The sequence below is a fragment of the Rhagoletis pomonella genome, unplaced genomic scaffold, assembly GCF_013731165.1.
Source record: "Rhagoletis pomonella isolate Grant_MI unplaced genomic scaffold, Rhpom_1.0 Rhpom_scaffold_00001, whole genome shotgun sequence".
In the NCBI taxonomy this organism is placed as follows: Eukaryota; Metazoa; Arthropoda; class Insecta; order Diptera; family Tephritidae; genus Rhagoletis; species Rhagoletis pomonella.
The window spans coordinates 17,179,259-17,191,977 of record NW_023458555.1 but is presented as its reverse complement, the minus strand read 5'-3'; the positions used below and the strand labels follow the sequence as shown (position 1 = coordinate 17,191,977).

The following is a 12,719-nucleotide window of genomic DNA, read 5'->3' as shown; positions in this document are numbered from 1 at the left end:
ATGCGAAAGTTTCTGAGTCAGTGGGTATAATACAGCTGAACGGATTTCAATGAAATTTATGTATTTCGAAGATTTTTCTAAAAAGGGTTGCCAGCTGTAAAAATTAAAAATCGATTAGTTAATAAAGTAAAGAAAATACCACAACAAGAAGGTGTCAAACGACAGAAATTTGCATCTACATATGTACATATTTCGAATTTGGCGCCGGTTGCCACTAGCTTAGGAAAATACCTTAAATTGAAAAGTTTAGTGAAATCCTATTAATATTATAAACACAAATTTTTATGAGATAGCTAATGGAGATAGCTTATGACCTGGATTAATACATAGCATAATTTTTTTTTGAGAGAGTTGCCACCTGCTTAAAAAGTAAACGTAAAAATTCTATTTCCAATATGGATGTCAAACGACAAAGATTTAAAAAACCATTATTAAAAAAAAAATATTTTGAAGTGGATTGCCACCTACTTAAAAATCAAGTAACACTTATTTACTGCAATTAGGGTTGATAGAAGTATATATGTAGTCATACGTGGGTGGTGCCATGCCCATTTTCCAAAAAAAAAAATCTATAATCTTTTTGTTAATAGATTGTTGTAAGTTTTGAGTAAAGTTCGCGTATTTAATTATTTAAGAACAATGGTTTTCGTATTTCTGAAATTGGGGCTTATTTCGGTCCGATGTATAAGTGAAGTATTTAAATTTACCTTGATCGTAATTTTTGTCTGTTTTATTTTTAATTTTGCTTTTATCCTTTTCTTCATCTAAGTATGTATTTACCTTTTCTTTCATTCTTGTATTAGTCTTAATCTATGTCTTATTCTTAAACCACTTATTAGTTTTTTTTTTTAATTAAAAAGCACTTGTTTCCGCCCAAAACGTTTCCGTTGCATTTGCCAATTTACTCCCAACAGCCGCTAATGAATTTTCACTTCAAAAAATGGTGAACACAGATCTACTGTGCGCTCCACTTATCACAACACCTCGTTCAGTCTTACGATGCCCAGGATATTTATAAAGAACTTTTGAAGGGCGTGTATGTGCTTATCCTCTGACCATATTGAGCCGCAACTTTTTTCTCATCCTCTCGCCACTGCCTCACACTCAAGTGTGTGGTGCAGTGGTGTCTCCTTAGCCGACTCTTAGCTTGTGTTGAGATGGCCCCCTCCTAGTCTGCGGTATCCAGTGAGGATGCCCTTTAGGATGCCCTTGACGATCCTCAGTTTCCCCTTAGGCAGGTTAATGAAAAGTTTGTATCCCTTTCCGTTGCATACTTTCGAATCTTTCTAATAGTTACATACTATTTAATAACTACAAACGTTAGCCCAGGAGTGCCCTACAAATCTCATTTTTAATTTTATCTTAATAAAATGATGAGCAGAAATATGGTAACCTCAACAAATTCTAAGCTCACTTCATAATTATTAATAGGAAATTTAATTTAATTTATGTACGCAACAATAACATATTTATCTAACCAATCAAAATTACAAAAATAATTATATTCGTAATCATCAAGTTTTTAAGACGGCATTGACAAATCGGCGTAATGCAGTCATTACGAAGTCATTACATTGTATGTATATATATATTGCAAAATAATTTCGAATTTCTCTTCAAATCTTATGACTTTGTATTAATAACTGATTTGCATTTTATGTAACTGTAATAATCCTATTGAGTGGAGTACTTAGTTACGAACATTAATCGCTTGAAATGTATTTCTATATACATACATATGTATGCATTATCATTTAAGAATACTTTTATGTATGACAGCATTCGTATTCATCTGGCGGCACTCATACTTTGTTGGACGGACATTGTTTTTGGCAAATTTCAAATTAAAATTGATATGGCTTGGATGTAAACCAATTGCATATTACAAAATAGGTCAACTATGTATGTATGTTTCAATTTGTATGCTCTTATTTCGATTGACTGAGTGCCTATGGATGGCAGTAAGTAAACAATCAGTCAGCTTTAATATATACATACATATGTACATATCGTAATTTTTTTTTTTGTTATTTTTGTGTAATTAGCTATGACAAAACTAACTTTAAATGAGTTGTAAAGTCGGGCAGGGGTCATGCAGACGTTATCGGGTGTTTGTTTTCCTTAACAAGTTTCAATTTAAATATCCGCCTACAAAAAATACTTTCAATAAACGTTTTTCTGCACTTCGCAGATTCTTTTTCGTGTTCAGGACAAATAAAATAAAGATCGAAACTTTACATTATTATTTTGATGTTATGCCGGATGGAACTCAAATGTGGAATTCAGTGGCAGATTTGAATACTTGTCACCCCTAGGCAATTCAGAATTTGCCGCCCTTTTTTCGATAAGAAAAATATTTTGAGGTAAAAGTACCAGTTTTGGAACGATTAGCAGTAAATAGTGATATTCAAATTTGTATTTTTTTACTATACTTTTATTACAATTTTTAAGATGAAAAAGTGGTATTTTCCTTGAGTAAAGGTTTTCAACTTTGAATGAAAGCCACTATCAACAAAGTTTTTTCACTTGGTAAGTTATAATCTTAAAAATACTAAATTCGTATTTTTAAATATTATAATTTAAATAATATCAAAAATACCGAACAGTGTTGTCCTATTTTCTGATTGCGTAATTGAATCTCAAATTTGTGTCTTAAAATGTACAAACATAAATTCTACTTTCGGTACAGCTAACTTGAAAAAATAATTTTTTTTTCAACTCAAATTTTGCCGGCCCTAAATTTTGCCGCCCTAGGCACCTGCCTATGTTGCCTTTACGGTAAATCCGCCACTGGTGAGACCACCTACAAAAGAACATGTAAACAAATGGGCAAATATGTAATGTTAAATAAAATATATAAAAAATCACAAAAATCGTTTTTATTGACAGTTTATGTCACAAAGTAGTTAGCTACAAGTTAGTTGACATCTAATGCAGAGGAAACCAGTGATTACTAGTTTACGGTCATCGGCCTTCAAAAGTAGTTAGTTACTGCCAAAGGAAATAGTTAACAAATAGTTACCACTAGTTGAATTCTGGTTAGTTAATAGTTAGCTACAAACTAGTCCCATTTCCTGCACGGTATGTAGGTTTATTAGACTGCCCCTCTATATTTGCGCTCTTTAGCCGAAGTAGCATATGTATATTTACATCAAGTTTTATGGCCGTAGGATAACGATAACCTGTGCCGACTTTTACCTGAAGTTTTAGTTAATAACTTGAATTAAGGCTGCTACATCGTCCATAAAAACTTTGGATATGCAAAAAATTCGAAATGTTTCCCATATCTAAATGCATTTCTAGTAAATCTGCATCTTTAAATTTTTAATAGGACGGCAGGATTTCTCCCAAGGACATCGAAAAAATTAATTAATGGAAAAGGTACAGTGGATTTGAAAGGATATTTTACAAGGCTGCAAAACCGTATGTTGTTTAGTCGAATTATTTGTGCGGGTCCTAAAAAATTTGCAATTGTAGACCATTTTTAATTGGTTTGACAGGGCGTATGATGAATGTAAATTTTTCCATATATAACTTTTTTCAAAATTCTTTTCTCCCTTTAAAAAAGTGCCTTAAATAATATTAAATAAACAAAATAAAGTGTTTTAGTGTTTGAAATGACCGCTCGGGTTGATTAAAGAATAAATGTGGCAGTATAAATTAAAAAATTTTAAAAATATCCTTTGAAATTTGTATCCTTTAGTATCCTAATATGTATTAATTAATAAGATTTAATTTAAACTAAGATTCTTCAAAACTCAATCACAATTAAAAATATTGAAGGAAAATATTTTTAAAGGACATTTTTGGCATGTCCCAAAAGGATAATTGCAAAACAAAATTATAATCAACCTTATTTCGAATTCTGCTTTCAATTGATGGGCATACATATATCCATATTTAGCGTAAAATTTAAGAAATATATACTGCCTTATCCTGAGTTTTCCATGAAAAAAAATTCACATGAAAGTTTCGGTTTCGGTTCGGGGAAAATGAAACTCATGATAAGGCTGATTATAAATTATAGTCCTTTGAAAAAAAATCCTGATTACCGGGTAAAAAACCAAAAACGCAAACGAAAACTCAATAGTATACAGAAAAAAAATGAGGAAAGTAACAAAAAGTATCCCAAATATAATTATACGGGGCAGGGGGCCGATGATATCCTCAATGCTTCTCAGAATTGATGCGGGAAAGCGCTCTACCGACCCCCGTACCTTGTCTTTGTCAAAGATAGAACCGGTCGGCTCAGTTTGGATAAAATTATGTTCCGAGGAGGCAGGAGTCTACAGATTTTGACCCGACAAAAAACCTTAGATATGTAGTATTTTGTAATAACAGTTATTGATGAAAACTGTCATTGAAAAATTCACTATGAAGGAAATGTTCTACAACTAAGTGATAAATACCAATCAATTTCTTTTTTCGCCGAGAATCAAATTTGAAAATAAATTTTTATTTGCAATTTTTATGCAAAATTAAAAAAAAAAACAAGTAAAAAAGTCTAAGTTCGGGCGGAGCCGAACATTAAATACCCGGCGCAAGTATTAAATATATGTTTTTCACCTTTCCGAAAGCTAGCGCTACATGGTAAACCGAGGTGTATCCATTTTGAGTAAATTAGCGTCCTTAAATTTCGAAATATTGAAGTTTCAAGCATATCTGAAATTTACTGTTATATGAAAAGCGGCCGTAATTTTAGTTCGATTTCAATAAGTTTCAACGTTTTGCTTCTATGTGGCAAGTACAATAACCACACCGAGTTTGGTATAAATTGGTAGAACGGTTACCGAGATACATATATGTGATCATAAGTGGGCGGTGCCACGCCCATTTTTCAAAATTGTATCCTAAACGTATTTCTTGGTAACGAATTGTTGCAAGCATCAATTTTGAATAAATTAGCTTCAATAATTACTGATTTCTCGAAGATTTCGTATTTCTCTAAATTCCCGTTATATGGGATGTGGGCGTGGTTATCGGCCAATTTTAAAAATTTTCGACGATTTTGTATGCTGTACCAAGGCCAACAACTGTGCCAAGTTTGGAAGAAATTGGTGCAGCGGTTACCAAGATATACACATGTAAACATAACTGGGCGTGGCTACGCCCATTTTCCAAAAATTTATAATATTCTTATTTTTCGTCTAAAACTTATTGTAAATATCAATTTTGAGTGAATAATCTTCAGTAGTTACTAAAATATCGCAGTATTCGTATTTCTGAAAATTACCGTTATATGGGAAGTGGGCGTGGTTATTGTCCAATTTTTAAAATTTTCGGCCATTTCGTATGTTATACCAAGGTTAACAACTGTGCAAAGTTTGGAATAAATTGATGCAGCGGTTACCAAGATATACACATGTAACCATAAGTGGGCGTGGCTACGCCCATTTTCAAAAAAATGTTAATATTCTTATTTTTCGTCTAGAATTTATTATAAATATCAATTTTGAGTGAATTATCTTCAGTAGTTACGAAACTATCGCAGTTTCCGTATTTCTGGAAATTACCGTTATATGGGAAGTGGGCGTGGTTATTGTCCGATTTTTAAAATTTTCTGTCATTTAGTATGCTGTATTAAGGCCAACAACTGTGCAAAGTTTGGAATAAATTGATGCAGCGGTTACCAAGATATACACATGTAACCATAAGTGGGCGTGGCTACGCCCATTTTCAAAAAAAAGTTAATATTCTTATTTTTCGTCTAAAATTTATTATAAATATCAATTTTGAGTGAATTATCTTCAGTAGTTACTAAAATATCGCAGTTTTTGTATTTCTGAAAATTACCGTTATATGGGAGGTAGGCGTGGTTATTGTCCGATTTTGCCCATTTTCAATACCATCCGTCCTACGCCCGAAAGAAGTGCACATACCAAGTTTCGTTAAGATATCTCAATTTTTACTCGAGTTATCGTGTGCACAGACGGACAGACGGACGGACGGACGGACGGACGGACGGACGGACGGACGGACAGACAGTCACCGCTTAATCGATTTCTCTTTTCATCCTGATCATTTATGTATACATTTGTCTATATCTATCTCGATTCGTTTTGCCTGTTACAAACAACCGTTATGTGAACAAAGTTATAATACCCTTGTGCACAAGTGCGCTCGGGTATAAAAAGAAAAGTTAATAAATTTAAAAAAATCAACTGCAAAAGGACTCGCATTTGGGATCTCTCGTCGAATGGCCCTACCTACGCAAAATGATATGCAAGTGCTTTCTGTCAAAATAGCTTTTCCCTATGGAACTTTTCAAGAGAGCTTTTATTTGTAAGACTTTCGTGTCAGAATAAACAAAATCTTTTCTACTGTTCGTTTTTAAATTTGCTAACAAAAGACTTGCAACTATCTTAATCAGAATTTCCCTGTTACCCTTTCTTTAACTTTTTACCTTCTCTTTGGGAACTTTAGAGCAGCCTTTTGATCCTACCGAGGAATTTACACCGTACACAAATTCACAATTAATCTTAATTAGTAGAAGGGTAGGTAAAATAGCGAACGATTTGGAAATGCATCAACCAAGTCTATATGCGTAAGCATGTTTTTATATAGAAAAGGTCGCTAAGGTAGAATTAGATATCGCTACTCTTGAAAAAATATTACAGTATTAAGTTTTGGAAGCTGGCGGATTTTCTGCGGTAAGCTTTGAGCTTTGCTGAGTGCGCGCAAACGAGTTTTTTTTTATCTATTCAGAAAGCTTGCTTCAAAGGCTTTGCATCGTGAAAATGCGGAAAATTTCGAGCTTCTTCTGGATGCGGTTAAGACTAGACTTACCTAAGTTTATATTCTAGGCTACTTCCTCTGTTTTCTATTAATGGTTACTTATTTTGAATATTCAGAGATAGGAAGCATCTCTACTTATTCGTTGATCATGCAAACTGTCTATCCTAATTTTTTTAACCACCACTGTATACAAATGCGATTGCCATTTAGAGCCTAGTGTTGCGATTATTATTATAAGAAATCTTTAACCAGGGCGTAGTGTGGCTTAGACCGCACAAGTCAACGAGTGAATGAATGAGTGAGTGGTGGCGTCACTTTACCTCTTGGATTAGGCAACACCGGCAATGGGCAACAAATATACGTATATAGTTATATACGGGTATATTCATTGTAGATTTGGCCGTCGTGGTCGTCGTCGGGTCTTTGTTGTTGCAGTCGCTGTCTCTCTGTCGCCACCGATTTGCCGATTTTGTCTATTTCAATTCCTTAATAGGAAGTTTCATGGCATTCATGTTTGGCTTACACGAGCATTGGATTCTCACGACAACTACATAATGTCCCAATTGCAATGGCAACAACAACAACAACAACAATGCCGAAAATCGCGTATATATTAAAAACAATTAATTCGATAAAATAAATAAACATTTTAAATTCACTAATGCCGTTGTAAGCGCAAAAGCTAACAACAACAAAAAATATATTTAAGTTGCAATCGCATTTACATTGGACTTTTCCTTATTTAAAGTTGGTTGTAGGTGAACGAACACCAACCACATGGACAGACATTCACTTCAAATTGCTTGCTAATTCAGATTTCCTTTTGTCGAAGACGTTGTTGACAACAGTATCCTTGACTTAGTTTTGTGCGCATGCGCATTAAAGATTTGTATTTTAGTGTGTGTACAGTGGATGCCAATTTTATTAGGCAGAAATGTATGCTGCAGTTATGGTAGCAAACACTTTTTGCAGCGAGTGAAGTGTGTATTTACTAAGACTCTTTGGGAAACGTTACAAAACTATTATTTTTATTCGCGGTGCAGCTTCCTTGCGTTTTTTGGATTATACGACTTTTTTTTAATAAAAGACTCTATTCAACACAACGCAACTTTTAAGTCTTCGAACAACAGAAGCCATAACAAAATTCCGGATTTTTCATTTAGAATACTTATTTTAAGTTTTAACTCATTAAGGTTGTCCTCCAAAGCATCACCAATTATGTTCTTCTCGCTCCTTGCTGATCTCTTCCTTAATAGTATTTGTGTCTTATACAAGCAATGGCTTAAACCACTTTGAAATTCGGGTGTTTTCGCACTGCACCAGGAGAGCCAACTAACAGCCACCTGTACAGAAAGAGTTCGCAGGTTACGAAGGGAATTCGAGTGTACCCTGTTTGGGCTATTCATCAAACATGCAGTTTCCTGCAATATCGCTGTACCCTGGAACCCAAATCTGCCTTAACCTTAAGTAATTGGTGGCGACCTAGACCCCTGATTGTCACTTGGCTGCCAAAGAAGATAATAGTTCTTCATGGTGTATCAGTCTGCCATTCTTGATTCCTGGGCAGTCCCATAGAATATGATGTGGGGTTTCGTCCACCAACCCACAAATATGAGGTCCGTGCCTGCAGAAGGCGAAATTTATTCAAATGGTACCCCAAACAGTCAGGTTCAAGGAGTATTTTGGAGTTCCACCTGGAAGGATTTATTCATTTTTTTGTGAGATACTTCCCAGCTCCTAATGTAGCTCCGATCTTTTAGATATACCGTGAAAAGGCTCGAAACCAGGCAAGTGCATTTGGGCTTCGTTGTCTTCAAATCCTAGGTAGTTTTACCACTTTCCACAAACATTGATGCCATTTTAACTGAGTATATGGCCTCCATTTGTCCTGCTACCAAGTCATTCTCAAAGACACACTTCGATTGCGAAGACTATCCTGATATGATATGAAGGTTTATAGGGTGCGAAAAAATGTATTTGTAATCCGTTTAGACCGGTGGATCAAATTTTTTTGAATATTTTTTTATTTCCAAAACCTTTCAAAGAGGGCAACCTAAGGTATGTGTACCCAAGAGCGATTAGGTCCTCTTATTCATACTTCTAGCTCCATGGTATTTTGAGGAAAAATTTCATATATTTACATTCAAACTATTCGCTAGATAGTAGCTGGCTATGCCACAGATTACACCACGTTTAAGTTAATCAATACGAGAGGCTCCCTTGCAGATGGTCATTTTGCTATGGCCTCATTAGGATCTAAGGGTTGCTATATTTACAAGACCACACACCATAGTTATTATTAGTACGTCGGGTATACTCGCGCTGCGACCTAAAAGATCTATTGTGCTAAACCCTAATTGTAGTCACTCCAACCTTAGGCTATTCAATAAATTAAGCACATTGGAGGGTGCCGTTTTCCAAATCTTGGATGGAGAAGACAATCGTTCCCCAAGGTGCATCAGTCTGCTATTCATGATACGCGGGCAGTCACACAGAATGTGCTCTGAGGTTTCCTCCACCAGCCCACAGAACCTGCAGTCCATCTCTACCTCTACAGAAAGCCCCATTACGCCAGTGGGAAGCAATCTGAGATTCCTCCCAACTCCTAAGAAGTTCTGCAGTGTATCCTCTAGATGTACCACAGAAAGGCTCGGGACCATGCATTCGCGTTTGGGCTCCACGTTTTGCGAGAAAGTCGGCCACACCACGAAGCTCTTTTAGACCTTCTGAGCTCACAGTTGTAAGCGGTTTGGGCTGATTTGTAGGCGGCCCAGTCACCTGTTGACTTTGCCCTATTGAAAAGTTTCCTGGCTGCTTTCCTAAGTTTCCCGAGAGCATCGTTCCACCAAGGGACATCCTTTTACGACGGATGAAATTGGTGCCGTAGACCTATTCATTTCCCGCTCTATGTGGAGGCGAAAAAGTTTCCAGTTTATTTTTCTGGGATTTCTGTAAACATGGTTTGTTACCCTTTGGGCTTCTATATCGAATCGGATATGCCGGTGGTCCGACTTAGATACCTCATTTGAGACATTCCAGTTTGAGATAAAGGTCGAATACACCGTAACTACTTTCTTTATGGTCCCAAATGACGTGCAAAACGTGAATCGACCAATTATGGTCTGAAATTTATTTCATAGTCCAAATGCATATCTATCTATGATAAATGAGAATCATATCAGAAATAATAGCCATTTAATATTTAGCTCATGCTTACTTTTGTCTAAAAAATTAATCAAAAATGCATCTTTCATTCTGACTCATTTCAGCTCTCCTCAATAAATCCTAATTGTGCCGCAGAATGCAAGATTACGGCACACTATTAGCCAGCAGCCAGCGGGGTGCAGAAGAGTGTAAAAGCAGTAAAGTCAGTAGCCGCAAAGAGAAATATTCGCTGCGTGAACGCCAAAAGCGTCGACTTGGATTAGCCAGTGTGGTCGAGTTGCCGAAACGTTCAAACCACAAGGGTAAGCTCGCACATAAGCGTGCATACAATCTTCAACTAATGGTAGTGTCGGTACTAAAGTATCAACTAATTATTTCTTACAGATGATAGCGAAGCGACCACAGGACCGCAGCGCACACAAAACACTACAACGTCCAAGTCGAAAGCGCCGCCACTTAGTAAATATCGTCGAAAAACCGCCAATGCGCGCGAACGTACGCGCATGCGTGAAATCAATTCAGCGTTTGAGAATTTGCGGCATTGTGTGCCGCAAAGCATCGCAGTCGATGAGGCGGGACCCACAAATGAGAAGCTGACGAAAATAACGACGTTGCGTTTGGCCATGAAATACATCAGTTTGCTAACGGAGGTGCTGAAAAATCCCAACTTTAAAGGTGAATTGCCACTAGACTTCCTATATGGGAATGAAGAGCCAGTGATAAAACAGAAAGTCACCTCCAAGCCTTTGAAAGCACAGTCGAAATCTACAACCGCAGCGTCGAAAAATAACAAGGCTTCAAATAAGGCGACAACAGGACGTACAACGGCTAGCGCAGTGTTGCAAAAACCGCCCAAACGTTTGGGTAAACGTAAAAAGAAGGAACTAAAGTCACCGTTGATAACGCAGCATAATAGCTGTAACACCACGCCAGAGTCAAGCCGTGCCACGTCAAGTACAGCCACTTCTGCTTCCTCTTTTGTTACCTGCAGTGGAGATTCACTCTCATCACACTCTTCTAGCTTCCTCGATAGTATAACCAGTCCAAGTTACTCCAATGGCTTTGTGCCATCCATATCCGAGCTGAATAGCCTAATACTAGAATCTGATGGCGAATCGCTGCATCTTTCCGATCCCTGTCACAGTCCATTGCAAGACAAATTCGATAGGCTCTTCGGCAGCGCTAATGCTTTGGAGGGCAAGTCGGCTGTGGACCATAATATTTTAGGTGATATTGATGCGCCTTTGGAGCTGAGCTTACAGTTTCTTGGCACAGCGCCTGAGTCGTTGGACTTTTCAATGGAACAACCGCCAACGACATGCATTAGTCCCTTAGTGGCATTGGATACATTCAATCCGTTTAGTGATTTTCTGCATCCAGATTATCCAGAACAAGCATCACTGGATTTATTTCTGACATAACCCGAGGTGTCATATTTAGCAGCCTCAGCCATCGCAATACCTATACATTATCTAAATTAGTTTGAATTATTTCACTTGATCGACGAAGCTTTAAATCAATAAAGCTTGTCCCTCAACCATTTCACGTGGCCATCACTAGTATTTCATGTTATTTCTTATAGATTATAATTTAATATTTGTTTTTTACTGAACTTAATGAAATATTGATGCATTTAACCCAACTGAACTGAAGATGTATGAGCAAGTAAAAATTTACTTACATAAATACTCTAACAACAATATGATCTGTATTGAATTGTCCTTTCACGTCCCTTCTAAGTGGAGTTGACTGTGTTTTGTTTAACTATTTTTCATTTTTTATGTAATTTATTAAGAGACTTAGCTAACACATTGAGATTGTTTGTTTTTAATTGATAATGAGGAAAATATTTGTATGCTAAAATTTATCTACTGAAATATTTATTTCTTATTAACAGATTATTCTTTATAATTGTTGAATTTTTTTATAATAATTATACGCAAATTATTTAAGTTGGCATAAATAGTAACAAATGTTTTAACACAACTATTAAAAATTGAATAAAAAGGCAATAAAAACGATAAAAAAAGACAGCAGTAAGTTTATAATATTCGGTTTTTAAATTATTTTAAACATAATTTGTTCATAACACTAGTCCCAAAGGCAAGATATTTGGACAAAATAAGAAGAGTAAGTACAGGGCATTTTTGGCAACTGTCTTTCAATTCAATACAGTCTTTAGAAGGACAAAACTCTTAAAAAAACAATATACATGTTTATATTTCCTTTTTTAAAACAGTCAAAAGTAATAAATAAAAGAACTTTAAATTAAAAATTAAAAAAATAAAAGTTAAACAAAAATTAATAGAAAACATTTTTAAAAATTTAACTACCAAAAGAAAAAATGTAATCAAAAAAGAATAAAATAAAAAAAAAAATTAAAAAAAAAACAAAACTTATTTGAAAAAAAGTCTTATATTAAAAGAAAATTAAAATAAAAAAGACAAATAAATAAAATAAGATCCTAAAAATTAATTGATATAAAAAATGTTTTTTTTTTGTTTAACATAAAACTCAAAATCTACCATTTACAAATTTTGGGTGTTTTTCCACAATAATTTTCAATTAAAAACGGCCTCAAGCTCAATAAAAATTGTTTAATATAAAATCCAAAAATTAAAATAAAATGAAATTAACGACGGAAAACCAAATTAAATTAAGAACAGAAAACAAATAAAATAAGTATCTAAAAATCAAATTAAATAAAGTAATATTTTTGTATCAATATAATCAAAAAATGCAGAGAACATTAAAATAAAAACGGAAAAAAAAAATATTTTATTAAAGAAAACCAAAAATAATTTCCCAAAATATAAATG

At 35.0% G+C, this 12,719-nt stretch overlaps 1 protein-coding gene across 2 annotated transcripts in view; it reads left to right on the top strand.

Annotated features, from left to right (window-relative positions):
* LOC118740164 (helix-loop-helix protein delilah-like) overlaps positions 1–11,929 on the top strand; it is a gene marked incomplete at its 3' end in the record, with an annotated part of 51,331 nt that extends 39,402 nt beyond the window's left edge. For both annotated transcript variants that reach the window (XM_036471669.1, XM_036471663.1), the window contains 2 exon segments: positions 10,005–10,202; positions 10,285–11,929. In XM_036471669.1, coding sequence (XP_036327562.1) covers positions 10,037–10,202; positions 10,285–11,321 — 1,203 coding nt within the window. In that variant the 5' untranslated portion in view covers positions 10,005–10,036.
* Between the last annotated feature and the right edge of the window lie 790 nt (positions 11,930–12,719).